Here is a 25,855-nt window from a genome sequence, read left to right on the forward strand (position 1 = left end):
TTGGACTAAGCGACCGCCTTGCCAGGCATCCAGCTCAGTGGCTGCTGGTTTATTTGTAGAGTCCCCTTAACGCTCTCTCCCCCACCATCTCCACCAACATCTCTCTCGCTCGTGTTATTTCTCCTCATTCCTGCTCCATCTCCCATCCTTTTTCAATTTTCGCAACTTCTTACCGACTACTATCACAATGGTACGCTCTATCCTATCCTTCTGGCGGGCGTTGTGTTCGAACGCTTCCCCGCTTTGCGGGGCAGATGTACTGGTATTCTGCGCAGACGAGCTGACGCTTCACTTTTAGGCCGACTCTCTGACCGAAGAGCAAGTCTCCGAGTACAAGGAGGCCTTCTCCCTGTTTGTAAGTGGCATTGATTACTTCCTCGTCAGCACGAGAATTTCCTTGGAATATACTAATCACTCCGTATTTATAGGACAAGGATGGCGATGGTTAGTGCATTTGCCCCCTACAACATGATCGCATTTATCCGGCTTTGGTGTTATGTCTGTATATCGACTGATTTTAACGAATGACGCTAGGACAAATCACCACCAAGGAACTCGGTACCGTCATGCGCTCGCTCGGCCAGAACCCTTCGGAGTCTGAACTCCAGGACATGATCAACGAAGTTGACGCCGACAACAATGGCACCATTGACTTCCCAGGTGCGTGATTTACTTGCAACACCCAATGCACCGCGTTGAAGAAAATGGGCTCTAACTGGAAAATAGAGTTCCTCACCATGATGGCCAGAAAGATGAAGGACACCGACTCCGAGGAGGAAATCCGAGAGGCGTTCAAAGTCTTTGACCGCGACAACAATGGTTTTATCTCCGCTGCTGAGCTGCGTCACGTCATGACCTCCATCGGTGAGAAGCTCACCGATGACGAAGTCGACGAGATGATTCGTGAGGCGGATCAGGATGGTGACGGCCGCATTGACTGTATGTTGAGCCCCGCTTATGCCTGATAGTAGAGACTTGATACTGATCAACTGCAGACAACGAATTCGTGCAACTCATGATGCAAAAATAAACGCTTCTTATCTTGTGATGTCTGTCGTTAGCGAAGAAGGTGTGGGCACTTTCCAAATGTCCCATCTTAGTTGTTATATCATTGAATGTAGCCCATCTAATTGCGGATACAGCACCTGGTGGTTGCAACAGCTTCTGTTCTGACTTCTGATTACCCCTTTATTTTGTTTTTGTTTCTCAACCTTCTGTTAGTGAGATATGCGTAGAGTTGGGTAGGCTGAAATTACAAACTTCTGCTGGGAAATCACAATATTATTCGCCTACCAGCCTCTCTATGTTGGGTTTGTTACATGGAATTGGCCTGTATCTGTTATTCCTTCTCTTCGCCAGGGATGTCTCTTCTCTTATGTCAAGTAATTCGTGGTTTGTTAGTGGCAATGGACAGGTGACTATGTCTCGGAACCTCGAGTCTGACTCCAAGATCAAGACTTAAGATGGCCACGCTTCATCCAGAATGGAGACCCGGAACACCAGTATGCGAGTACGGAGTAAAGCAACTGTTTATTCCAAGCTACTCATCGGTTAAATCTAAAGATCTCCATAAACTGTCTTGCCACATCCACACCAGCATCCGGATCAGGGTCTTCGTCCAATTGCGGCCCACTCGAATCTTGTCCGACCCTGTCCACACCCTGCTTGCCCTGCTGCTTCAATTTCCGCAACCGCTCCTTGACCTCCTTCCCCACATCCGGTACAAGGATAGCCTCCCTCGCCCCCTCAATCCCCAGCTTGGCCCAAAACTCCCTGATCAGAGACGTAGTAGCCGCATACTCGGCCTCGATATCCGCCTCTTCCACGCTATCAGGGAACGCCATATCAATGCCGGAATCATCGTCATCCTCGTCGCCGTTGCCCCATGTATACGGATTGTGCGCTGCTGCCTTCTTCTGTCTTTGGGACTGGTACAAGCCCGAGAGCGTGGTAGACAGCGAGGGGCCCCGCCATTCGATCTCCACGACTGTCCCTCGCATCCGTACAGCAGGTTGAGTCTGCCGCACATCGCCAACACGGACTCTGAAGTCACCGATTTCGTAGACCACCCCGTTTGGCACCGTGACCGTGTGCCTGTGGCACCAAAAAGGTTGACAGGCGTATGAGAAATGTTGATAGAGTGCGCCGGTTGATGAGAGCGGGACCGTCGTCATGACCATTGGCGTTGTGGCAGGCGTCGCCTGTGTGGACTGTGAGCTGGATGGCGTAGCAGCTGCCGTGTCTGGTGCAGTACCAGCATTATCTGACTGCTGGGAAGTGTAGATGAATCCGTGGTTGGGGTAGTATGTTAGAGAGAGGAACTGCATGAATTTCGGAAATGCTGGGCGTTGGGTCCCCGAGGGAGGTAGACAGGAGGGCGTGTCGCGCATTAGTTTGTGCTCCAAGGCCCATCGTGAGACGGGCGTGGCCTCGTCGGCGAAGAGGGAGGTTAAGCGCTCTGTTACCGTGCCTAGGGCTGTGGCGGCGTTTGGGTTTGAGGGGATGAAGAAGACACTGGGTTTGTTAGTTGGGAGGCCAAAGTGAGAGAGAGTGAGGTAGTGTGTACCCTGAGAGAGGCATATTGCTGGATATAGATTGTTCAATGCAACTCGAGCTGGGGATAATGATATGCTGGTTCAGCGGATATAACTAAACCCTGTAGGCAAATTTGTTTTGATAACACTTTCCATCCAATCTTGCAAGATAATTAGACCTACGCTACAGTTAGAAACTGAGGCACAAAGTAACGAGTGTGTATTGAAAACTGACCTCAGAACAAAGATGCTCAAGCAACTACCAGGAAGTTTTAACAGAATAACATGTCATGTATTAAGGACAGATCAGCACGCCTGACTGTGACGCTTCAGCGTAAGATAAAAATATGGCTGTCTCCCAATTGACTTCTATGAATCTATCCTTCCATCCATCGGTGGACTGGTGTGGCTGGCAGCTCGGGACCGTGGCCGAGACCAGAGTGCAAACCAGCCAAACATTCCGGAGCTTTTGCTTTGTTGTGGGGCCACTCTGGGGTCTATGCTCCGTCAAGATCATCGTACCTCTAGGTGCCCTCGGCATTATCATCTTGGATAAAGATAAAGCATCTCAATCGCTAGACAGTAACTCTGTAAGACCATGGTCCATAGCTCCAGCTCAGGTCAAGAGTCGAGACTCCATCCCTGTCTTCATCGCCAAGACGCGGGAAGAGGCTGAGCCCCAAATTAGAAGCGATGGAGCCGGGCTTCGCTCTGGACCGCCCGTCTCAGGTTCAGGGACCACAGCTTACGCAACGCTGGTAGATCGATTCATGCTTCGTGCTTTTTCTCTGCTCTACCTGACGCATTCCAGTCCCCTATTTCTCTGGCCAGACTCGGCCATCCCGCCACAGTCTCAGATAGCTGTACACTAACAAGCATGGCAAGGGACAGCTTCGCTCGGTATGCGAATGATGGCAATCCAGACTGCCACACTGGAAGACGCTGTTTCATATCATTTGTCCATCACGAGCTCCAGGTCTCCAACTTCCTGGGAGGAGACTAAGAAGTGGACTCAGTGACGATCTTTTGGACATGACACTGCACTGACCTTGATCCCTTCGAGATCGCCCTGTTTCTCCATGCCCCTTGGGCCCTTGATAGACTGGAGACACCCCAGTTTCAACTCTCATTCTTCTCACATTCCCACCGCAGAAGCTTTGAGCAGCTGGCATTAGCTTGCTGCATTACTCTCGTTCATGTTGCCAATCGATCAATGATTGATCTAGCTCAAGCTGTACACAGCTGTCCCCTCCTTCAATGCAATTGACATTTATAACTACTCACACACTGTCTCGAGCATCATGCTTCTGGTAAAGAAACGATATGCTTTGCCGACCTTCATTCTCACATTTCTCATCTATCTTGTTTTCACCACCCTGCCGCCAGGCGCGGAGAGGTCCTATGTCGAGCACCATTCACATCCAATCCATGACGTGACCGAACCCGCGAAAGACGACGATCGTATCCATTGGACGAAGCATGCCGAGCAGTATCCGATTTCCGATTACGTTTCGTTGCCAACTACCTCCCCATCTCCGATTCCTCAGATCCAGTACGACTTTCCCGCCGAATCATGGCTTGCTCGCATGTGGCGGAGAAGAAAGCAGAACGCAGTGAAAGATGCCTTCAAACATGCATGGAAGGGCTACAAGGACAATGCCTGGCTGCGGGATGAACTGTCACCACTGAGCGGTGGGTACAGGACTTCCTTTGCAGGCTGGGCGGCGACCCTGGTTGATTCTCTTGATACCCTGATTATCATGGGACTCATGGACGAGTTCGAGGATGCGCTGGAAGCACTCGAACATATCGACTTCTCAACCACCGACTCTATCCAGATCAACGTGTTTGAGACCAATATTCGATACCTTGGGGGTCTTCTTGGTGCACACGACCTTACCGAGGGCAAATATCCCATTCTGATAAAGAAGGCGACCGAGATTGCAGACTTCCTCTACGGCTCGTTTGACACGAGGAATAGGATGCCCCAATCTCGGTGGGACTGGACAAGGTGAGGATGCTCTACCCTATGCCCCTTTCACTTGCAAACTTGGGCATCATTCAACTAAGTAAACCATCGGTACTAATGGCTGTTAGATCCGCATCAGGGCAGACCATACATCCGAGTGGGAACACTATACTCGCGGAGCTGGGCTCTCTGAACCTTGAGTTTACCCGGATGTCCCAATTGACCGGTGATCAAAAGTACTTTGACGCAATCCAACGGATTACAGATTACCTTGAATCAGCCCAGAAAGACACCATGGTGCCTGGCCTATGGCCCATGTTGGTTGACGCTCGCAGCCTGCGGTTCTCAGATCCCCGGTATACAGTGGGTGGAATGGCAGATTCCACCTATGAATACCTCCCCAAGGAGCACATGCTCCTTGAAGGGCGGACGCAGCAATACCAACGGATGTACGAATCTGCCATGCCACCGATCAAGGAGCGGATGCTCTTTCGCCCCATGACCAAGGACGGCGCGGATGTGTTGTTTTCAGGAAACATCTACGCTGGCACAAAGGCCAATCGCAAGAAGGTGGATGCGCAAGCAGAACATCTCAAGTGCTACCTTGGGGGCACAGTAGGCATCGGTGCCAAGGTGTTCAATCGGACCGATGAGCTGACGATTGCTCGGAAGCTGACTGACGGCTGCATCTGGGCGTACGATATCATGCCCTCCGGAATCATGCCTGAAATCATGTACCTCAGTCCTTGTGACGATGCCGAAAATTGCCCGTGGGACGAGCAAAAGTGGTATGAAGACGTCCGCGCCCGGCCACCAGACCACGCCAACATCGCAGACACCGATGAGGCTGCTCAAATGCTCATCGAGAAACTCGGCCTCGTCCCAGGGGTTGCTGAAATCGCCGATGCACGCTATATGCTGAGGTAATTCCAGTCCCTCGCATTTGGTTCTATTAAAGGACTGCTGACTGACATGTCCGCAGGCCCGAAGCAATCGAGTCCGTGTTCATAATATACCGTATCACAGGCGATACGAAGTACCAGGATGCCGCGTGGCGCATGTTCAGGAACATCGAGAAGGCCACTCGGACCGAATACGCCCATGCAGCCATCAGTGATGTGCGGCAGGCGAAGCCGAAGCAGCTGGACTACATGGAGAGCTTCTGGTTGGCGGAGACTCTGAAATACTTCTACCTTATATTCTCCGAGCCGGATCTTATTAGTCTGGACGAATATGTGCTGTAAGTTCAACCACCCGCTATTCTGGGTGTCATGAGTGCTAACAAGGTATAGAAATACTGAGGCGCATCCGTTCAGGCGCCCGTCGTAAATTGTAATATATCGGAAATCCGTCTAAAGCCATGTTCGGGTAAAGGGATGGCGTTGTACGGAGTACCGGGTTTGGACTTCTAATGAGTATGGTATATTTGGGAATCTCGTGTCTACATAGGCTATATAAAGATATCGATCTATCTCTCCATTCCAGTCCGAGGCCGCTGCGCCTCAAGATACCGATCCCAGTACTCCGACTCATGATGCAAGACCCTATCCGGCGCTCCCCCATCATACTCCACACTAATCTGCACATCCTTCCGGATCATCATCCTCGCGCTCCCATGAGTCCCATCACTCCCCGGCCTCGCATGATCCCAATCCACAAGCTCAATCACATCGTCATCGGGCCCATGGGACCCCGCGCCCCCATGTCCCCCATCCATACTCATCCTATCCATCTCCTCGCGCGCCGCGCCAAACGCCACCGCCTCGTTCCCAATGACTACCTGCGTCCCGCCCCCGGAGCCCATTGCACTGGCAGACTTTGAGCGGTAACCAGACGACTTCTGAGTCTGACCGTATGCGTAGCGGGTGCTTTCGAGCGTGCTGTCGCCGGCCGTGCCGTAGTTTGTGCTTACGGCTGCCATGAAGGGGCGCAGGCAGAAGACGCCGCAGGCGACGAGGGCGTAGTGCAGTTCCACTTGGCCCCAGATGAGAGACGGGATTGCGTCGCGCGTGGGGTCATGCGACCCAATGTCTTTGTTGAGGTGGTAGATGTGCATGACGGCGAAGGTGATTATTCTGTTCTCCAGGGGATGGTGGTTAGAGCTTGGGCATGATTGCTTGGACTTCATCTGTTTGGGGATGCATGGTGCAACTCACGGTAATCGGAAGACGAAAGCGAATCCGATGGTGAACTTCTGTTTCAAGGGCATGAAGAGGCCGGCTAGCAGGAGGACGGCGAGCCCGAAGAGCACCAGTTCGGTGACGATGTCTAGGGCGACGACGAACTTCCATCTCGGGACCTAGGTTCAAGAAAGAAAGCGTCAGCTATGTGTTTTGCACCAGTACCGGTTGCCTCGGTATCAGGGAGACGTACAAGGTTCTCGCACTGCCCACTGGATCCTTTCAAGGGCGATTTCAGGCCACAGTCCACGGTGAGAATCAGGATCGCTGGTATTATCCAGAGGGTGCAGAGGAGTAGTGCAGCCCATGATGCCCTGTTATGCAGTTTTTGAGGTGTGAGGCGCAGATAGATGCCCACGACACAGCATTTTGTTGTGTATAGCGTGAGGAGATAAAGGATGTCCGAGGTGATGATTAGCTGTGGATTGTCAGCCCGAGTCCCGGGGAACCAACCGGAGATATGATATGCTAGGGATGCTCAAGCTCAAGCTTTGACCACAATGGAGGTTTCACTCACAACTTGGATGATACGCAGATCTTTAATATCAATCAAAGTCATCGAGGTGCCGAGACCCTTTGCAGCGGCTTCGAAGATTAGCGATACTTGGATAATGGCAACTATCTGTTAAGAGTATTACAATCAGCTCTGATACCCATTGCGTGCTAGATGAGTATACCGTCGCCCCCAGCAAAACATAGTCGTCCTTCCCGAATGGCGGATGCAGAGCAAGCCGGACATATAGCCGGATTGAGAAGCTGACTAGCGACAGGACGAGCCCTAGCGCAGCGACGATGATGATCCATGCTCCGTGATGGAGGTCATCGACCACCTGGAATGGCGGCGAGTACCCCGGAGGGACGACAGGGCCGGCCATATAGATGGCTGGTTAATGAGAGACACCGACACCGAGGCGTAAGCGAGTGGCGGGGTCTTAGCTGGTTATATTCCTCCAGGCTCAGGGGCATCAGTTGGAAGCAAGACCGCTCAGTCATTTCGTCGAGCATGTCTCCAGGGTTGTCCGTTTAGGGCTGCTATGTTTTCTTTTCTTTATCAGTCCTCACAACGTGCTGCGCGCAGGCGAAACCCGGAAGTGAGGACAAACCTAAGACCCATGCGCTTCTTTGTTGTTCCCACGCGAGCAATCCTGCTCAGTCTCACGAGCAGTCTGCCGAACACCGCCAATAAGCTTTGGGAGTCTGGAGCCTGCGCGAGGGAGAACAAAGGGCTCAAAAAAGCAAGTTTACTAGTCCAATGCCACCGGGATGCAAATGCGGCCTGTCGCTGATCTTCACTCGAAAGGCTGCATATATCCCAGACCCTCGGTTTCAGATCACGACAGTATGTTAGTATGGTATGAGCAGGCCAGGCTGGCCAGCTTTTCAGTTCTGACCCTGGCCGGACCGTCTCCACGATGCAAGGATGGCACGTCCTCGTCCCTTCAGCTCCAGCTTACTTTTCCTGCGGACCTCGCAGCGATGGCACGTCAGCACACCACGCACGGCTATCGCTGGCGAGCAGTGCCCCCCCAAACAAGGGGCTGCCAGCCTGCGTGCCTCCGGACTTAGCTCCCCATTATTGGGCGTCAAGATAACACAAAGAATTCCCGCGCGCCATCTCGTGATATCTGACGACGACTCGACAGTCAGCCACTGTCACTCGTTGTGCGGAAATGATGCGGCGCTGTCTGATTTATGGGTGTGGACTCTGACCGTCTGACGGAATGCGAGGTTACACGGCATGTGCTGAAGAAAACAATCAAGTCGCGATCGCCGATTGGGATTCCAACGCAGCATGCGTTGTGGGGGCTGCTAGCTCTCTGCAGCACTTTCTGCACGAGGCTACCGATCTCTCGCCGGCTGAAGAGAGGGTTATGAAGCTCGGACTTCCGACCTTCATATATAGTACAACAGCATGATGATCTGCGCGGTTTGCCGGGCAGGTCCCGAGAGGCTGTTCGAGACTAGAACGGTTGAGACGACTGGTCACTTGCACTTGCAGGTGCGATGCAACGCAACCCCGAAAAGTACTAGCAGTTGGCGTTGGAACTCAAAAGCTCATTGTCGGCAATTGTGACTCGTCACCCCGAGGCATTGGTTGAGGACTTGGCTGGTGCAAGCCTGCAGGGATCTTGAAATTGGATTTTCCCGGGCATTGGACTACCTATTTCCACATGGTCGCACTCCTTGCTTCTCCCCCGTCCAGCCTTTCATCAATCCAGGAGTATCGATGCCTGACCACGACAGTCTCCTGCCATTGAGAGCTTACAGACTTGATTGGGATTTGGACCATCTTTGCTCTGTCTTCGTTGTCGCGGGTGCCTGGTGAGTTGGCCGTTCTTTCAAATCCGATATTATGTCCAGCGTCGCCTAACATTGTCCCAGCGCATCCATTTACTCACCATGGCCTTCAACAACACAGTCCATTCCAACCCTAAAAGTGCCGCGAGCATTGCTATTGACTATGCTGAGTATCAGCACAAAGGGACTGTGGCTCCCAAGTACATGGGTACGGTGGTGGATCAGCGTGATATGAATGCTATGGGCCGAGTTCAAGTGCTTCGCGTGAGTATTCTCCAGCATTATTGTTGGCAAATGCTAACTCCAAGCAGAGGAACTTCAGATTCATCTCAATTCTCGGATTTGCGTGTACGCTGATTAGCACGTGGGAGGTGATTTTGACGTAAGGCATGGCCATGTGGCTCATTGACCAAGGTTACTGACGGACAATAGTCTTCTAACCAGCGTGCTGACTGATGGAGGTACTGCTGGTCTGATATGGGGTTTTATCATCGTCACTGTTGGGTTCTCGCTTGTTTTTGCCAGTTTATCCGAGATAGCTAGCATGTATGGACTTCATCTCCTGAGAAACGCCCTTATACTAAATAGCATAGGTCGCCAACGTCAGGAGGGCAGTATCATTGGGTGTCCGAGTTTGCTCCTCGTCGGTGCCAGAAGTTCCTGAGCTACATTACCGGTATGTTTAAGGTTTTCGGTAGGTTGCTGACTCTGCTAATGAGATAGGATGGCTTACTGCAATTGGATGGCAGTGTGCTATAGTAACCATCGCCATGCTTGCGGGTACCATCATTCAGGGCTTGATCGTTCTCAATGACCCAGGCTATAGCTTTGAGCGGTGGCACGGCACTCTCCTCGTTGTAGCCATTACTGCGTTCTCGATCTTCTTCAACACCTTCCTGGCCAGAAATCTTCCCGTGGTGGAGGCACTGATTCTTATTATCCATGTCGTCGGGCTCTTTGCCATCATCATCCCGCTCTGGGTGCTCGCGCCTCGAAACAATGCAAAGGCCGTCTTCACCGAGTTCAACAACGGCGGTGGATGGAACAGCGACGGCACTGCAACCTTGGTTGGCTTTTCTACCACAATTACCGCGATGATAGGCTACGATTGCTCTGTTCATATGGGTAATTTCCTACCGTACTCTAGTCGGTCGGCACTGACGAGAACAGCCGAGGAGATCAAAGATGCCTCTCAAACACTGCCCAAAGCCATGATGGCTGCGGTTGGGGTCAACGCGGTACTAGGGTTCATCATGATCATCACCCTCTGCTTTACACTCGTCGACGTCGACGGTGTCCTCGCAACCCCAACAGGCTTCCCATTCATCCAGATCTTCTACAACACGACCCAGAGCTACGCCGCCACAAACACCATGACCGCTGTCCTGGTGATAACCCTGACCGCGAGTACCATCACCGAGGTAGCAACGGCCTCCCGACAGCTGTGGTCTTTTGCACGAGACAAGGGACTCCCGTGCTCGTCCTTTTTTGCTTACGTATGTTCTCTCTCTTCCTACAATCTAGACACGCTGACAGGTAACTAGGTAACACCCGGCTGGAACATCCCCCTAAACTCCGTCCTCGTCTCGCTGGTCGTCACAATCCTCCTCTCCCTGATCAACATCGGCTCAGCGGTAGCCCTAACAGCAATCGTCTCCCTAACAATAACATCCCTGATGTCCGCCTACATCCTATCAATCGGGTGCATACTGCTGAAGCGGCTGCGCAAAGAGCCCCTCCCGCACCGCCGCTGGTCACTCGGCCGCTTCGGCATGGCCATCAATATTGCATCCATGGCGTTTCTCCTGCCGGCCTTCGTATTTTCCTTCTTCCCACTGATGGCAGAGGTCGACGCGAAAACAATGAATTGGAGCGTTGTCATGTATATTGGGCTGATTGCGCTTGCATCGGTATATTACGTTGTTAGGGGAAAGCACCACTTTGTCGCGCCTGTTGCGCTTGTCAGCAGAGACAGGGCGGATGTGGCGCTGGGCAGTGGGAGAAGGATGTAGGGTTTGCATGAGACTTGGGGGTTCTGGTTGTAAATTTTTTCGGACTTTTGATGGTGTAGATCAGTGCAACGGGCGGGCAAAAGGGTGGCCTTTAGTCACTTCCTGTTTAAATGTAGATTGCTATACATATATAGGTCGTTTCGGTTCAGAAAAAAAATAACCTCTACGGGCTGGCCCTTGAGAGTGCTTTCCAAGTGCATTGCTTTTGCGCATATGATACCTAGTCTAGGTCCATGGCCGCCTTCTCTCGGGCGAAATCAGATTCAAGGCAGATGATTGCAAATGCATGTTTGCAATTTCGGGCTGCGAAGTTTGTCGAGCCTTCAGCCCAACACATCGCAAGCATACTTTTGTCAGAGGGGTCACTGTGCCTCACCGGTGAAGATATTGGGGGGATCTTGAGTGATTAATCATCGCAGGTGTGACATTTGACTAAACACAGGTTGTAGCATGAAAAGATTAACAGTGGTCACAGGGCTTGATAAAATTCACATCTACAATTATTAGGTGTAGGTTTGTACTTCTACATCGTAGATGCTATATCCCACACCCGAGCTATAGATATAGATATCCAGTCACGAGCCGCACCACAACAGGAAGCCAAGATAGCGAAGCAACAGCGCGCGGAGAAAATTGATCTAACGCTGAAGTCTAATGTAATCAATGAGGGAATCATTGACTAAACCCAGTAAAGCGTTCCGGCTTGTTCTTCGCCCTCGGCGGCTTCGGGCCCCTCGGTGGCCCCCGAGGAGCTGATGAGCTCCGCCGATACAGCATGACCTCGTAGCATTATTGTCTGGATGTCGTTAGTTAGTGGCCTAATATCGCTAGTAACTTTCTGGCTAGCTATAGTACGATCTGATAAGATGCGGGGTTCCCTGACAGCATTAGTCAAGAATCAAGGCCCTACGGAGAAAGTTCTGACCATGATGCTCTCCTCATGCACCTCGATATTAACTTGGAGTCAATGGATTCAAGCCAGCCAGTTACATGCTCGCGATTAACGACCATCCACCGGAGCCTTGGAGAAGGCTGAGTTGGAGTCGAGAATATGGAGAGCGAGACCCCACGTGGAGAAGAATCGCCATCGTTGATACTCCGTAATGTTGTTCGTACTTATGGCGAATTGGCGATGAGTTCACTCCAACGTAATATCGATCCTCCTTGCGCAATTGCTAGAGTAAAAGCCACCTGTCCTTCCGATAGTATCTTTCCGGAGCGTCTAGACCCAGCAACTTCGGCGTACGGCGTACAAAGAGCACAATGCTGAATGCACAATCCCGACGCATATCTGATTGATCTGATACGGCATGGCCGACATCGGAAGCCCCACTTGGCTTACTCCTTATTGATCTGAATCTGATATATTACTCCGTATTATTCTAGACTCCATTCCTCCTTAACAAGTCTCGTGATTTGCTTTGTTGATACTAAACACAGTAAACAGAAAAGGGGCATGCCCATCGTTATCTGATGGAGCAAGGGGGAAGGCGAAGAGTAAGAATGGATCCCTCGTGTCATACAAAGGTCGTACCAAAATTACGAAAGTTATCTGATCCGTCCGGAACATGGACTGGCACGTGTAACCATCGGATGCATATTCGATCGTTATTGTAGTTGTTCTGGCGGTACTTGTGTCGGTAGATACTAGCGATATAAGCTAGGATATCGTAACTACTAACAGCCTCGTCAATAATAAGGTAGCTGCATTGCAGCTCTATCAGCTCTCCAACCTCGGATATGAGACACCCATAGCCGAGGAACCCTAACCGGCCGCCGGATCAGATAATTTCTCGCGATCAAGATTACCTGTCACTGTACTGTACGAGTACGTATCTCGGCTGCCGCTGTCCACATTCCGCTGCGTCAGGCCACCGCGGGCTCAAAGGGGGCTCTCCTGAATCTGAGTCTCAGTCTCAGTCTCGTATGACATGAAGATCATGCTTGACCGTTCAATAACCGGAAGTTGGAATCCTTCGGGCGGTAGGAGGGATCGGGAGTACGTTCGCGATTCGCATCGTTCGTTCGCAGCTGGGCTATGGGTGGAGGACGCAGATCGGAGAAAGCCGCCGTCTCCACGGTTTCTGGATGCTCAACAGTCATGAATCATGAGTTCACGATATGAAAACTAGCGATAGTGCCCGAGGAAAAAGAAATCAATTCTGCTGTGTAAATCTTCGTAATAGCCTATTTCTAATGATTGCCAATTGACAATAATAGCTTTCTGTGGTCAACTGCATCCGGCTGGCTGTGTGTCGGGTAAAAATACGGTATGTAAACATGACGTCGAGTGGCAAGAATGTTCTTTTCTTATCTGATTCTGCTCGCAGTTTCTTCCTCAGCCCGAACCGACTCCAAGAGCCCAAAGAGGCCAAACCTGCCTGCCGTTGGAGAAAGCCAGCCCACTTGAAACAAAAACCAGTCCAGCCCCCAACGAAGCTAGGAAACTGGGAAATTGAACTGGAAACAAACTAGAAGGCTCCTAATTATCACGCTTTGCTCTGCTAGCGCTGCGGAACCAGTCTCCCGGTACCGGTTTGCCCCAGCCGACAGGTCCTTTCCGCCTCATCCCACCCCCATCGATCCTCCTCGGTTGTTTCGTTTCACCTCCTTGGAGACCTGCATTCCTCCTATTCTATTCTTGATTATTCAATTTCACTGCGGCTATCTTGTCCTACATTGATAGCTTGTTGCGGTGTGCACATGTCTGCAATTCATCGTGAATAATACTCCCCTTTTCCCACCTGGACATATTTTATTCTCATCATCTGCCTGTCACCTTTCTTCCTTCTCTCTGAATTTGTTTGACCTGCCACGGACGTGTATTCACACTTGATTGTTCGACGGTTCAGACTCACAATGGGTAGGTCATCTAGTCTGCCATTGAATTGATCAACTGCTGACTCTCTTCGCTTAGTCCACGCCGTACTTCCCCAGACGCCGCTGTCGCCTCGGGCCACGGCCTCCCGGCCGACATACACTCACCGTGAATCCGGAAATGTCCCTATGTCATCGACGTCCCACCCAGACAACCCCGTCCCGGAAGAACCCCGAGTGCGTGCGCTGTCCGTCACGAACATGAGCTTTGGCGGCTCATCGGTTTCGTCCCAAGAAGCAGAAAACACAGATTCAGAGTCGCCCTCGACACCACCCACAGAAGTCTCATCAGATGAAGAACTTGCGCAGAAGAAGCCGGAGGAAGATGCTGGACATCGACGACGGGCCTCCACCGTCCTCATTTCACAAGGGCCGGATGACATGCGGAGGATCCTTGAAAATGTTGGAACGGGAGGAACACAGAAACTTCAAGCCATGTGCTGCGGTGGTGGTTGCTGTCGTCTCCAACCGTTGAACCGGGCTCCTGGTCCTGTTTCCGTGATCAACCCCGTCACACCACCGGACAACAAGGCGTTCCAGAGCTTGAAGCTGAATGTCGATCTCCTTACCCTCGACAGCGTACTTACCAACATTGCCCCTCTACCTGAGAAGAAAGTCTCGTTCTCGGCAGTCCCTCCTTCAGCGGTAAATATGCAGTTCGGGCCTGCGAATCATCCACCTCCTTTCGTGCAACCTCATCCTCCATACGATGTGTACCGAGCTCCCGTATACCATGCACGAGAACTCACGAGCGCTGGCGCTGAGAAGCGAACGTACCATTTCGACATCGACGTAACCGATTACCCCGCCGAGAGCGGAAACGTTGACTTTGTCGTAGGCGGCGCCATTGGTGTGTGCCCCATGAACAAAGAGGAAGAAGTCGAGGACATTTTCAACCAACTTGGTATACCCAAGTTCATTCGCGATAAGAAGATCACAGTCCGGACCACCAACGGAAGGTGGCCCACCATCTGGGGTAAAGAAGAGGCCCGCGAATTGATCACAACCCGACGAGAGCTCCTGAACTGGTGCTCCGACATTCAGAGTTACGCCCCAACCAAGGGACTCTTCCGGCTGCTTGCCGAATACGCCAGTGAACCGAATGAGAAGAAGATCCTGACTTTCCTGTCGTCAGCTCAAGGCCAAGGCGCCTTCTGCGACCTTCGTACCAGCTCACACATCACCGTCTCCCAGTTGCTCCACGCCTTCCCCTCATCACAGCCTCCTCTCGACCACCTTCTTTCCGCCCTCAACCAACTAATGCCTCGATTCTACTCCCTCTCACAAGACCCCCTTATCTCCTGCAAGCGCAAGGGTGACCAGTGCCGCCGCCTCGTGGAAATCGCCGTAACAGTGGCTGAATCCGATGATTGGAAGGGCGGCAACCGAACAGGCGTTGGATCTGGCTATATGGAACGCCTCGCAAGACAGGCCATTGAAGCTCAAGCCTCAGGCCGGGAGCCAGGAGACCTTAATCTGCACGTTCCCATGTTCCGCGGCCTCATGGCCAACCCCCTCGCCAAGCGCTTCGCTTCGGACGGACCCATGCTCCTCATCGGCGCTGGTGTCGGAATCGCTCCATTCCGAGGCTTCGTCCAGCGCCGACTGCAATCTGCAAATTGCGCGAACAAAGTCTGGGTGTTGCAGGGAGTTCGTGATTCTCTCCTCGATGAGTTGTACCGCGGCGAGTGGGGCGTGGAAGAGGATCAGGTGCGCAAGGTTGTTCAGAGCCGGCGCGGCGAGAGCAAGTATGTCCAGGAAGAAGTCCGCAACCAAGCAGACCTTGTCTGGTTTGTAATCAACTCGCTCGACGGTCGTGTTTTCGTCTGCGGAAGCGGCAAGGGCATGGGCGAGGGTGTTGAGGCGGCGCTAGTCGATGTCGCCATGGCCAAGGGAAACCTGAATAGAGAAGAGGCCGAACTGTTTTGGGAAAATAAGAAAGAGGCCGGACAGTATATAGCGGTAAGTCGCGGAAAACCTCCATCGAAAGATAAAAACGAAACTAACAGGCAGCAGGAGACGTGGTGATATATATTGTGTAAGATACCCCTCGGGGCCGGGCTCGGGCTCGGAGATAAGTGGAGCGATCTGCATCGTTTGCCTCCAGATTTCGGGATATTCGGAGAAAGGGTCCCTTTTCTACTTTAGCGTTGTTTTTGGACCCTGCTTTCGTCGTTTAGATGGCTGTTAAAAACTAGGTTCGGTATATTGGGTATTATTTAGGCGTATATATGGGTGTTATCGAATTCATATCATCACTGGTGTTTATACTTGATCTCTATTGGCCCGTCCTAGTTTTTTCCAGCACGTATTATACAGGGAGACGGTGCGGATTAGCTACTAGCTGGGTAACTCTAGCCCTAAGTGGCAAGTGCCACTACATGAGGCCAAACACTAGTAAAGTTAGAATGCAGTTATCAGGGCTCCAATAGAGTCTAGACGTCTGCTCATTTGACAAGTGTCGCTCTTGAGGCTTCATGGAACCCAAGTGCCATGAATCGCTTCCTGAACCACCCCACCGTCTTTCTTCATACAAGACGACGCTCTCCAATATCCTTGTTGGCCGCCTAAACCCTTGGAAACATTGACTAGCGTAGGAAGGTGCCTTTGTGAGGAGGTAAGCTGCAAGGTCCGTGGGGATTTCGGGGCATGGCCGTTATATCCCTGATGTTATTTTGCCAGCTCGGGCTGTTAGGATAGGCTCTTGTTCCGAGGAAGAAAGACACAGCATACATAGGCTGGCGATGAGGACGTTGCTTGGTCGAAAGAAGTTCAATTCCTTATACACGATCATGGCAACACGCTGGTATTCAGCTTCAGGTTCCTGATGGCGACTCGTAGACGGAATCATGACTGACTATCTTCAACTTCACTAAAGCCAACATCTGATCACCGCATTTCGGGAAATGGAAAGATAATTCCGAGTCCTACTTTAAACCATGTCCAAAAGGCCAGAATTCTGTGTCGATTAATCCTTCTTGATGGCTTTCACAGTCATCTCTATCACCAAACGTCTCAAGGGACGGGAGTGTAGCCGCAGGTATAGACTCTCTTGGCTCTCTTCAATTTGGCAATGCCAGTCGTGACCACCGACATGTTTTAAGGTGTGAGTATACCAGTGTAATGAGAGCAGATGCTCTGATCACCGCGATTGCCATCAAGTCAGCATAAGGCAGTCCCCACGTCGCTGTATTACACCCCGCCAACCAGAAAACATTTGCCGGTTGCGGTTTGCTGTACTCGCACTCGTCGGGCCCAGCCTCCAAACTTCGTGCACAACCTGGATTCCCGTCCTGACAGCCTCAATCCCGTAGACTTTCACCCTTGCATACCATTGACGGAATCTCTCCTGTTGACGCGGCTCGAAGGCCTCTGTAGCCCCCATGAATGCGGGCCAGAATAAAGGAGCAGCTAGAATCTTGGTTTCGGCCTTCAGCTGTTCGATCTCTTCGATACTTTCTAGGATCGCCTGGACGTACTGACGTAGATAGCGATGGCCTAGCATTCGCACGCTCTGCGAAAAGAAGATGATGAGTGCGTTGAGGAACGCGCGTGTTTGGTGGTAGATTATTGTTGCGCTGGTACTGTTCCCGTTGCAGGGTTCGTTGCAGAGGTGCAGACGGTCTTCTAGAGGCCAGTCCAAGATCTTCTGTTCCAAGTCATCGCAGATAGGAGCTAGGACTTCTGGGATAAAGCCCGGAGGGTTCGTGCCATTCAGGGAATGGCTATTTAGTTCGTCTATTAATTCAATAGAATCCTTAAGTAGGATTAGGAGGCTCTGCGGTATACCGTAGATGCATTCGTATGCGGACATTTCAGTTTGGGGAACCTCTGCCGCCAATGTGTATTTGTCCCCAGGCATTGGGATAACGGACGACGGCGACTCGTCATCGTCAAAATATATTTGCCTTCTGGGGACAATCAGTTGTGGGCCGAAGATTGGCGAACCCAGGGATGAAGAGAATCGAGAAACGCCGCTCCTCGGGATTCTCACCGCGGTACTCTCGTATAAAACGCGGAGGTAGAAACATATGCGATGAAGGGATTGAGCCTTGCGGGAGAATGTGGACTTGCGGGCGCTCATGTGGCTGATGAGTTTCTCAGCACCATCTAAATGGACGCTGCAAGTGCTCGTGTCTCCAGACATGACCTTTAGGCTGGATCAGCGGGAGGCCGAGAAAGATAAGGACAAGAAAGCGTAGGAACTTAGGAGATTTCACGCAGAAGGTATCAACTCACATTTATTGTGACCATAGACAGCATTGTAGCCAGAAACTCCTTATACTTTGGCTTTCTCTCAGCGTAGAGATCCGTTTCGACGGCATGCTTGAGAAGCCCAATGGCGTCACATCTGTACCGCGATGCGACAGTGCCCCAGTTCTCTGCGTCCTCATGGCGATGATGCGCACGGTGGTCATTCGATAGGTAAAAAGCACTAACAGAAAGTAGACATTTGCTGAGTGCGTTGCGAATTCGCGTCGTAGAGCCCCCGAAGCTCAGTTCCCCTGCGCACTGCAACACGCGAGGCAGATGAATCGTCTTCCAGGGGCTTTTAGCATTCTCGATCACACAGAAGAGGTTGACGACCCTGGTCATGTAGTGGCCCATGAGGAACCGTTCTTGAGAAGGTACTGACAGGGACACAAGTGTATTTGTGGGGTGGGGATAGGCTTGCTGAGGCTCGTTGATGAGACTATCGTTGCCGTCGACTGGGAGGGCCAGATCTGGCTCAAACGGTTGCCAATGGCTGGAGTTGCCTGCGATCTCTGAGGAGGATATAGTTTCTGTGTCCAGTGTAAGGTCCGCAGTGGCCAGGTCTTCTTGGTAAAGAAAGTCCAAGGGCAAGTCTTGTTCGTGAAGATTGCACAGGTTCCATGCTGCTTCTGCTTCCGGGTTGTCAGACGAGTGATCTGATGGTATTAAAGCTGACTCATCGAAGATCAGCTCGTTTCCATGCTGCAGCTGGTGGTCTTTGGTGATGGAACTGATATTCTCAACTTGGACTTGACAAGGTCCTTGTGCAAGACTGAAAACACCGAAGTTCTGGATACTGGCACTGGCCTGGTCACCGCTGGAGTCGACCACCAACTCAAGGGAGTCCAGGTAGCGCAGAATGCCATCAACTTGATCAATGTCTAGGATCGTTTTGGGAGACTCTAAGACGCGTTAATCAGAATCACGCCTAGGGAAGCCAGCCAATTACACACCTACCGGCAAGAGACGCCTGAGAGAGCGGGCCGTAGAAGCCTCAGGCAAGTCATCTGTATATAGCACTGAGGCCCCAGTCGCCGGTAAAAGCCATTGCAGGCGGGCAGAATACCCTTCGCAGCTGAGGCCCTTGTCGGCACATTGGCGGCAGGAGGGCTTCCCCTCGTCGCACTTGATCTTGCGGCCGCGGCAGGTCCAGCATCCTGTGAACGTTTTTGTGCGCTTCCGTGGCCTGGATGGGGCGGACATAGGACTCGAGATTCGAGAATGGACAGAGGCAAGATGCCAGAGTGAGTTGACGCGCAGGACAAGGCAAGTCAAAGCGTCGATGACTTGTGCGGGGGGCCCGGAGGGGAGATAAGAGTGGGCCTCGCCCTTATCTGGGAGGCTGGGCCGCTTACATAGGTACCGGTACGTAAGGAAAGCGACCGCGTCGGCGTCACCTTCTTTTCTCACGTTTCTCATGCATCCTAGAGGACTCCTTCAGTTACGATGGACGACCACGGGCGCATTGATCATGATGCAATCGATCCGGATGCAATGGTACGACGTTTTCACATATTTTGTAAAGGCTGTTCCTGCTCAACCACTACAGAGTCACCAAGGAGCTTGATTCTGCCTATCCCCGTCCTTTTGAATAGCACCGCTTAAGGGCAACATCAATATGTCGACCACAACTACCCAAACCGCTCGAGAGCATGGCCCACCTGTGTCAGTCATTGCCGATGCCACCAACAAGGCTGCTGGCGCCCAAGCGGCCCTGGCAACCGGGGGGTACGAATTTCCAGGCATCCCCCAGATTGACGACCTATACAAAAAGCGACAATGGCAGCTTGAGCACATGGCTGGTGCATTCCGTGTTTTTGCTCGAAAGGGTTTCACCGAGGGTACCAGTGGCCATATCAGCGTGCGCGACCCCGTTGACCAGTCAACTTTCTGGATTAACCCGTACGTTGAGCCGGCTCCTCCCGAAATCAAAGTATCTAACCAAGCACTAGCATGGGAAAGCACTTCGGAATGCTCAAGGCCAGCGACATGGTACAGATTGATGAGGACGGCCAAGTCATCGGGGGCAACAAGACGGCCGTCAATGCAGCTGGCTTCATGATCCACAGCGCCATACATCGAGCCCGACCTGATATCCATGCAGCGTGCCATACACACTCCCCAGCAGGAAAGGCATGGTCAACATTCGGGCGCCCTCTTGATATCATAAATCAAGACACTTGCAACTTTTACAACACGCAGGCGGTTTACAAGGCGTTCGGCGGTGTTGTGCTAGGGGCCGAAGAGGGGGTGCGGATCGCAGAGGCGCTGGGCAAAACTGGTCGGGTGATGGTGCTCCAGAATCATGGTCTGTTGACAACAGGTGGCACTGTGGATGAGGCCGCCTATCTGTTCACTCTCATGGAACGCTCTTGCGAGGTCCAGATTATGGTGGAGAGTACTGGTCTTCCCAAGAACTTCATCGGGGAGAAAGAAGCTGAATTTACCAGCAAAGTAAACGCTGATCCTGTTCGTCCTCTACCATTGAATCTTCGTTGGACGGACATGCTGACTATTGACCTAGGAGACGCTTTACACTGAATTTCAGCCTGACTTTGAGTATGAGATTTGGAAATCGAATGGGGAGCTTAGCAGAGGAGAATGAGCAATAGATACTGTAGTCTTTATGCCTATTTTCCTTATCATGAATATGTATACTTTTAATTTACAGAATGATTTGCTTTTACAGGATACTTCCTCCCGGCGAAATTCGAAATTGATAGCGTTAAGATACCTATCGGACTGTCATACGTACATAGCCTTGCTAAAGGAAACGCAAGCTCTAGTGCTCTCCTTATCCATCGCTTACTCCAAGTGGGACCCGGAGTGAATTCGGTAGGCAATAGCGAAAGTCATCCGTGACCTTTCCCTTAAAAGCGCGACTATCAGAGCGTCTTGAGGTCGAACTACTCACATCAACTGCTTCCAAAATTTGATATTTTGGCATATTGAAATGGCGAACCGAGGGAGGACTCTTGACCAGCAGGTCTACTGCATCAAAGACCTAGAGCGAATTGGCTCGGCCAAAATGGAGAAGAGCTATCGGGGTGAGTCTACCTACATCAACTACAATCTGGCAATTGCTAACAATCGCGTTAGAATACTACAATGAGGGTGCCATGGATCTGATCACGTATGCCGGACCCAATCCATCGTCCTACCATAATTCTAACCCATGATATCTAGACTACGAGCGAACGAATCCGCCTACGATCGATACATGATCCGTCCTCGCGTCCTGCGCAAACTGTCCACCCTCGACACCAGCACGACAATCGTCGGATGCAAGGTCAAGTTCCCCTTTGGGTTCTCCCCAACCGCCCACCAGAAGCTAGCCCATCCGGATGGAGAAGAAGCTACGTCAAGAGCTTGCGCGAACCTCGATACCCTGATGGGCTTGTCGAATTACTCCACAATCGAGCTTGAGAAGGTTATATCGCACAGCAAGGGAAACCCCTACGTGATGCAAATGAGTTTGTTGAAGAACAAGGATGCCATGGTTAGAATGATCAAACGCGCTGAGGGTGAGTGAAGCTTTAACGGTGCAAGTATCATAAGGGTATACCGTGCTGACAAACTGTAGCTGCTGGCTTCAAGGCCTTGTTTGTAACGCTCGACGTACCCTACCTAGGTCGTCGACTAAACGAGTTCCGAAACAACTTCGGCGTGCCCCAGGGCATGGAATACCCGAACCTTTTCCCTGGTGTTGATGTGACGAATCTCGAGGACGGCGACGACTCAATGGCTTACGGTACGGCACGCACATTTCCCCATTTCCCAACTCGCATTCACTCTGCTAACCGGGTACGGTACGAAAAGACAACGACATCGAATGGTCCGACATCATGCCCTTCTTCCGGAAACACACGAAAATGCAGATCTGGGGCAAAGGCAGTACGTTGCCCTACCACTAGTCCCCGACACAATCACTCACGATCAACAGTTTACACGGCGGCGGACGCGGAATTAGCCATACAGCACGGATTCGACGGCATCGTCATCTCAAACCACGGCGGCCGCCAACTAGACAGCGTCCCCGCTTCCCTCGATGTCCTCCGCGAGGTCGTCCCCGTTGCAAAGGGCAAGATCCCCATTGCCGTTGACGGCGGTATCAGGCGTGGTACGGACATCTTTAAGGCTCTTGCGCTCGGCGCGGACTTTTGTCTTGCTGGGAGACCGGCCATTTGGGGATTAGCGGTATGTTGTCACTTCCTAGGCATTCTTCCCCTGGCTGTGGATCCTGACTGCCGCAGTATGACGGGCAACGCGGCGTGGAGCTTGCCCTCAACCTACTTTATGATGAATTTCGGACGTGCATGGCCTTGGCTGGGTAAGTAGAATCTAATCTGAGAAATGAAGTATTCGCTGACAGGTGTCTCGCAGTTGCAAGAGCGTGTCCGAGATCCAGAGGGAGCATGTCTCGCTCCTGCAGCCGGATGGCCGCCTCTTGAAGCTTTGAATGGAGCGTATCGTATTGGGCAAGGATTTATAGTTTGGAAAGAGTCTAGCATCCATTGAACTTTTGATATTTCACTGTTTTTCTCAACATGGAAGATGTTCTCAGTTTCCTCACGCCAGGTATATCGAATAGAATCTGTCATCTAAAACTTTATTTAAAGTCCTCGTTGTTTGAGACTGCTGGTTTCGATGCAGCATGAAGCATGGTATGGCTGGAATCCAATTTCTACACCCGTATGTAAACCACAGTAAGTCACATCCTAAACGAAAACAGAAGTGATAATAGGGCAAACTCCATCCAGAGAGAAATCCGGCTTAGACTGTTCATAGATACAAAGAAAGCAAATCAAGAACTCGAATTATCCGCACAAGTCCACGGCTTCGAGCCCCCATCCCGATCCAGCTCGTCGATTATGCCAACGACAGCCCCATAAGTCCCCGCAATAGTCATAAACGTGCCTGCCACTATAACGAAGACATTCCATGACGCCAACGCCAGCCACTTCCAGTCCCGGGTATCCCGTGCCTCCCAGTTATCGTAGAACCACATGCACCCACTTGCCTGGTATGCTAGGAAGGCACCTAGCAGAGCGCCTATCAGGGACACGAGGCTGTTGAAGAACGGGATCCCGCTTGCAATCAGGTAGGCAGTAACCGTGACGGAGAGGGTGCATGTCAACCAGGTGGCCCAGTGAATCATGGAGTTGGAGGTGAGATGCGAGGAGTTGCGTAGGATGCGGACGAAGGCATATTTACTTGGGAGCTGGCAGTCTTGGTTAAATTTCTGGGCCCATGACTCGATCTCAATACCCTAGAAGGGCTGAAGAAGAGAGCTTACATGAATGACAATTGTTGTAGAGGCCAGTAAGCCGGACAACGCAATACCGTACGATATCCTCTTGATCAAAGGCCCGGCTGAGCCCAGGGCAGGCGAGGCAACGAATGTCCCGCAATAGTAGTAGACCACGACGCCGATGACGATGTAGACGAGTGTCGAAACAAGCTGGCTGACGATGAGCGAGCGGGTGAACAGCCGGGGGTCACGCATTTCAGCAGCGATGGAGAAATAGGCCGGGGTCGCAGAGCAAGCGAATATCAGCGCCGAGACGGCCGAGACGCCTTCGGCAAAGGACGGGCTGTTGGTGATCTTGAAATCGGAAATCCAGGGGCCGTCTTGGGGTGCTGATGCCGGTCTGTCTTGGATGCCTACACTGATCGTCACGATGAGGACTTGGAAGTGAGGTCAGTACGGTACGCGATGTACCTAGGTAGTATAAAGAGCTGGCGAGGGACTTACTGGCAGCAAGAATGCAGACCAGACCCAACCAGGCTATCCAGCTGATTTTCCCAAGGGTCCGAACGCTCGCTAGCATGAACCCGGTTATAGCGGCCACGGCGACGAACGCGGCGGTGCAGGTTCCGTGGTCTGAGATGGCGTTGAGGCTGATGGACATGCCGAGAATGCCAGATCCTGCAACAAAAATCCAGTCTTCCATATGTCAGTCTCGCTGTCTGAAGTATTGAAGGCAATAGTGACTTACACAGGCTGAATGCAATGCCAAAGACCTCCTTACCAACAGGACCAAACATCAAGGCTCCCGCATCATCAATGCCGTATACATCGCGATGGTTCATCTTGAAGACCCCGACCATGTAGCTTGTCCAGGTGGCGATTCCAGCAATGATGCAGAGAAGAATCACGCCGGGAACCATCCCAAGCGTGTCGAAAACAGACGGTATAGATAGGACGCCGAGGCCGATCTGGGTTTTCAGCATTAGGGCAACGGTGCCCAGCCAGCCAACCTAGGTAACAATACTGAATCAGCTAAATTGGAAGCTTTGAAGCCTAGGAAGGGGACGGACATTGCGATAGTTAGGCCCGTCTTCGGTCACTTCGCCAAAGACGGCATCGTGCACGTTGTTGCCTTCTTTGAGGATCTCGCCCGTCTGCGAAGGGACATGGCCCAGGGCCTCTGCTGCTTCAATATCGTCGGGTACTTTGTTATGCTTCTCGGCCATTGTCTTGAGATCAAGATATACCGATGGAGGTCGATATGGAAGTCGTAGGGAAGAGACACATTTCGAGTGGCTTTTATGCTCGAGATCACTCGTCGAGGGCCGGGGAAGCCGGTAACAATGATGATAACGGTTGGCCAATGACAACGAAAATATCTCGCATTCTCGAGACCAGTAAGCAAACTGGACCAGGAGTGGCTGCCCAGCTGTCTTGCTCCCCAGTCCATCTGGGGTAGATGATAAAGAAGCTTTCGAGATAAGGCTCAGCAGTCAGGTACGTAATGATAAGATAGAGGTTTCGCTATGGCCTGCCTCGTTTAAACAAGCGAAGACTACAGATGTCTTCACAAGACTGTTCCCATGTTTCATGCAACATACGTCTGGCCATGTTTCTGATGTCATCGAAGGATTGTCTGCTCCCTTGAATGCGGTAGACAACATAAATAGCACTTGAATATAGCTAGAAAAGGGCTACGTAATTTCACCAAGTCGACCCAGGATTTCTAGTATGCATCCTCTCGATCTAAACACTAGCCACAAGCTCGATCTCAACCTCCGCATCCAAGGGAAGACTCGCAACTCCAACGCACGTGCGGCACTACATCCTAAGTCAATATCTAGCAAAGTATCATGGATACATCAGGAAACCTACCGGCTTGATATCATGAGTGAAAACCCTCGCATACCCCTCATTCACCTTGGCATAGTGCTCCATGCTCGACAGAAAGATGGTCACCTTCAAAACCTTGTCCAAGCCACTCCCACCAGCGATAAGAAGCTGCTCAAGATTCCGAAGTGCTTGGATCTGAATTGTATGCCGGGCGTTAGCGTTGGTTGGGTGTACGCGTACGGCAACAGGATGCGCGCGAGATCGTTCACGTACCGTCCTATCTGAAGCATCGCCACTGACAAACTTCCCCGTCTTCGGATCAATCCCCAGACTCCCAGAGCAGTAGATTGTCCCGTTGTGGGTGAGCGCTTGGGACATCAAAGGGCTTGGGGGAGGGGCGTTGGGGCTGAGGACGGGGACTCTGCTGGATGACATTCTGAGGCCGGGAAAAGGGTTGCTCTCTGAAGGGTTGAAGACTCGTTTGTTAGGATATAGCTCGACCGTGCGTTAAAACAACTTCCAGGTTATCTATCTCGGGAACCTATAGCGTTTTTACGGACTCGGGTATACAACCTCTGGAAGAGCATGGGTCCATCCGCTCAGTGACGAATTCTTAAATGGGCAGGACATGCCGAAAGTCAGCGTGG

The 25,855-nt window shown here is 51.7% G+C and overlaps 11 protein-coding genes across 11 annotated transcripts; 6 read left to right on the forward strand and 5 right to left on the reverse strand.

Moving 5' to 3' along the window:
- Positions 1 to 187: 187 nt before the first annotated feature.
- Positions 188 to 1,030, forward strand: DSM5745_04573 (calmodulin; the record flags this gene model as incomplete). The annotated part of the gene is made up of 6 exons (XM_026746589.1): positions 188 to 262; positions 299 to 355; positions 429 to 444; positions 535 to 660; positions 727 to 939; positions 996 to 1,030. 6 exons carry the CDS (start codon positions 188 to 190, stop codon positions 1,028 to 1,030), a joined length of 522 nt encoding a protein of 173 aa, XP_026604069.1.
- A 514-nt stretch (positions 1,031 to 1,544) lies between these two features.
- Positions 1,545 to 2,580, reverse strand: DSM5745_04574 (uncharacterized protein; the record flags this gene model as incomplete). The annotated part of the gene is made up of 2 exons (XM_026746590.1): positions 1,545 to 2,514; positions 2,567 to 2,580. The coding sequence occupies 2 exons, from the start codon at positions 2,578 to 2,580 to the stop codon at positions 1,545 to 1,547; spliced, it is 984 nt and encodes a 327-aa protein (XP_026604070.1).
- A 1,255-nt stretch (positions 2,581 to 3,835) lies between these two features.
- On the forward strand, positions 3,836 to 5,832 carry DSM5745_04575 (glycoside hydrolase family 47 protein; the record flags this gene model as incomplete). The annotated part of the gene is made up of 4 exons (XM_026746591.1): positions 3,836 to 4,545; positions 4,632 to 5,426; positions 5,486 to 5,743; positions 5,796 to 5,832. 4 exons carry the CDS (start codon positions 3,836 to 3,838, stop codon positions 5,830 to 5,832), a joined length of 1,800 nt encoding a protein of 599 aa, XP_026604071.1.
- A 139-nt stretch (positions 5,833 to 5,971) lies between these two features.
- DSM5745_04576 (uncharacterized protein) lies at positions 5,972 to 7,558 on the reverse strand (the record flags this gene model as incomplete). The annotated part of the gene is made up of 5 exons (XM_026746592.1): positions 5,972 to 6,578; positions 6,660 to 6,802; positions 6,877 to 7,101; positions 7,201 to 7,305; positions 7,361 to 7,558. 5 exons carry the CDS (start codon positions 7,556 to 7,558, stop codon positions 5,972 to 5,974), a joined length of 1,278 nt encoding a protein of 425 aa, XP_026604072.1.
- A 1,525-nt stretch (positions 7,559 to 9,083) lies between these two features.
- On the forward strand, positions 9,084 to 10,993 carry DSM5745_04577 (putative GABA permease; the record flags this gene model as incomplete). Its single annotated transcript, XM_026746593.1, has 6 exons — positions 9,084 to 9,245; positions 9,293 to 9,363; positions 9,414 to 9,527; positions 9,575 to 9,657; positions 9,705 to 10,477; positions 10,526 to 10,993. 6 exons carry the CDS (start codon positions 9,084 to 9,086, stop codon positions 10,991 to 10,993), a joined length of 1,671 nt encoding a protein of 556 aa, XP_026604073.1.
- A 2,859-nt stretch (positions 10,994 to 13,852) lies between these two features.
- DSM5745_04578 (FAD binding domain protein) lies at positions 13,853 to 15,898 on the forward strand (the record flags this gene model as incomplete). Its single annotated transcript, XM_026746594.1, has 3 exons — positions 13,853 to 13,856; positions 13,911 to 15,832; positions 15,887 to 15,898. The coding sequence occupies 3 exons, from the start codon at positions 13,853 to 13,855 to the stop codon at positions 15,896 to 15,898; spliced, it is 1,938 nt and encodes a 645-aa protein (XP_026604074.1).
- Positions 15,899 to 17,027: 1,129 nt separating this feature from the next.
- On the reverse strand, positions 17,028 to 19,327 carry DSM5745_04579 (Zn(II)2Cys6 transcription factor; the record flags this gene model as incomplete). Its single annotated transcript, XM_026746595.1, has 3 exons — positions 17,028 to 18,020; positions 18,110 to 19,026; positions 19,078 to 19,327. The coding sequence occupies 3 exons, from the start codon at positions 19,325 to 19,327 to the stop codon at positions 17,028 to 17,030; spliced, it is 2,160 nt and encodes a 719-aa protein (XP_026604075.1).
- A 415-nt stretch (positions 19,328 to 19,742) lies between these two features.
- Positions 19,743 to 20,729, forward strand: DSM5745_04580 (Class II Aldolase and Adducin N-terminal protein; the record flags this gene model as incomplete). The annotated part of the gene is made up of 3 exons (XM_026746596.1): positions 19,743 to 20,026; positions 20,077 to 20,593; positions 20,649 to 20,729. 3 exons carry the CDS (start codon positions 19,743 to 19,745, stop codon positions 20,727 to 20,729), a joined length of 882 nt encoding a protein of 293 aa, XP_026604076.1.
- A 348-nt stretch (positions 20,730 to 21,077) lies between these two features.
- DSM5745_04581 (alpha-hydroxy acid oxidase) lies at positions 21,078 to 22,583 on the forward strand (the record flags this gene model as incomplete). The annotated part of the gene is made up of 8 exons (XM_026746597.1): positions 21,078 to 21,171; positions 21,224 to 21,257; positions 21,311 to 21,648; positions 21,708 to 21,875; positions 21,944 to 22,018; positions 22,068 to 22,321; positions 22,378 to 22,454; positions 22,508 to 22,583. 8 exons carry the CDS (start codon positions 21,078 to 21,080, stop codon positions 22,581 to 22,583), a joined length of 1,116 nt encoding a protein of 371 aa, XP_026604077.1.
- A 345-nt stretch (positions 22,584 to 22,928) lies between these two features.
- DSM5745_04582 (putative amino acid transporter (Mtr)) lies at positions 22,929 to 24,601 on the reverse strand (the record flags this gene model as incomplete). The annotated part of the gene is made up of 5 exons (XM_026746598.1): positions 22,929 to 23,345; positions 23,421 to 23,812; positions 23,880 to 24,071; positions 24,124 to 24,385; positions 24,446 to 24,601. The coding sequence occupies 5 exons, from the start codon at positions 24,599 to 24,601 to the stop codon at positions 22,929 to 22,931; spliced, it is 1,419 nt and encodes a 472-aa protein (XP_026604078.1).
- A 520-nt stretch (positions 24,602 to 25,121) lies between these two features.
- Positions 25,122 to 25,643, reverse strand: DSM5745_04583 (uncharacterized protein; the record flags this gene model as incomplete). The annotated part of the gene is made up of 2 exons (XM_026746599.1): positions 25,122 to 25,196; positions 25,251 to 25,643. The coding sequence occupies 2 exons, from the start codon at positions 25,641 to 25,643 to the stop codon at positions 25,122 to 25,124; spliced, it is 468 nt and encodes a 155-aa protein (XP_026604079.1).
- Positions 25,644 to 25,855: the final 212 nt, after the last annotated feature.

Source organism: Aspergillus mulundensis, assembly GCF_003369625.1.
Source record: "Aspergillus mulundensis strain DSM 5745 chromosome Unknown scaffold_4, whole genome shotgun sequence".
In the NCBI taxonomy this organism is placed as follows: domain Eukaryota; kingdom Fungi; phylum Ascomycota; class Eurotiomycetes; order Eurotiales; family Aspergillaceae; genus Aspergillus; species Aspergillus mulundensis.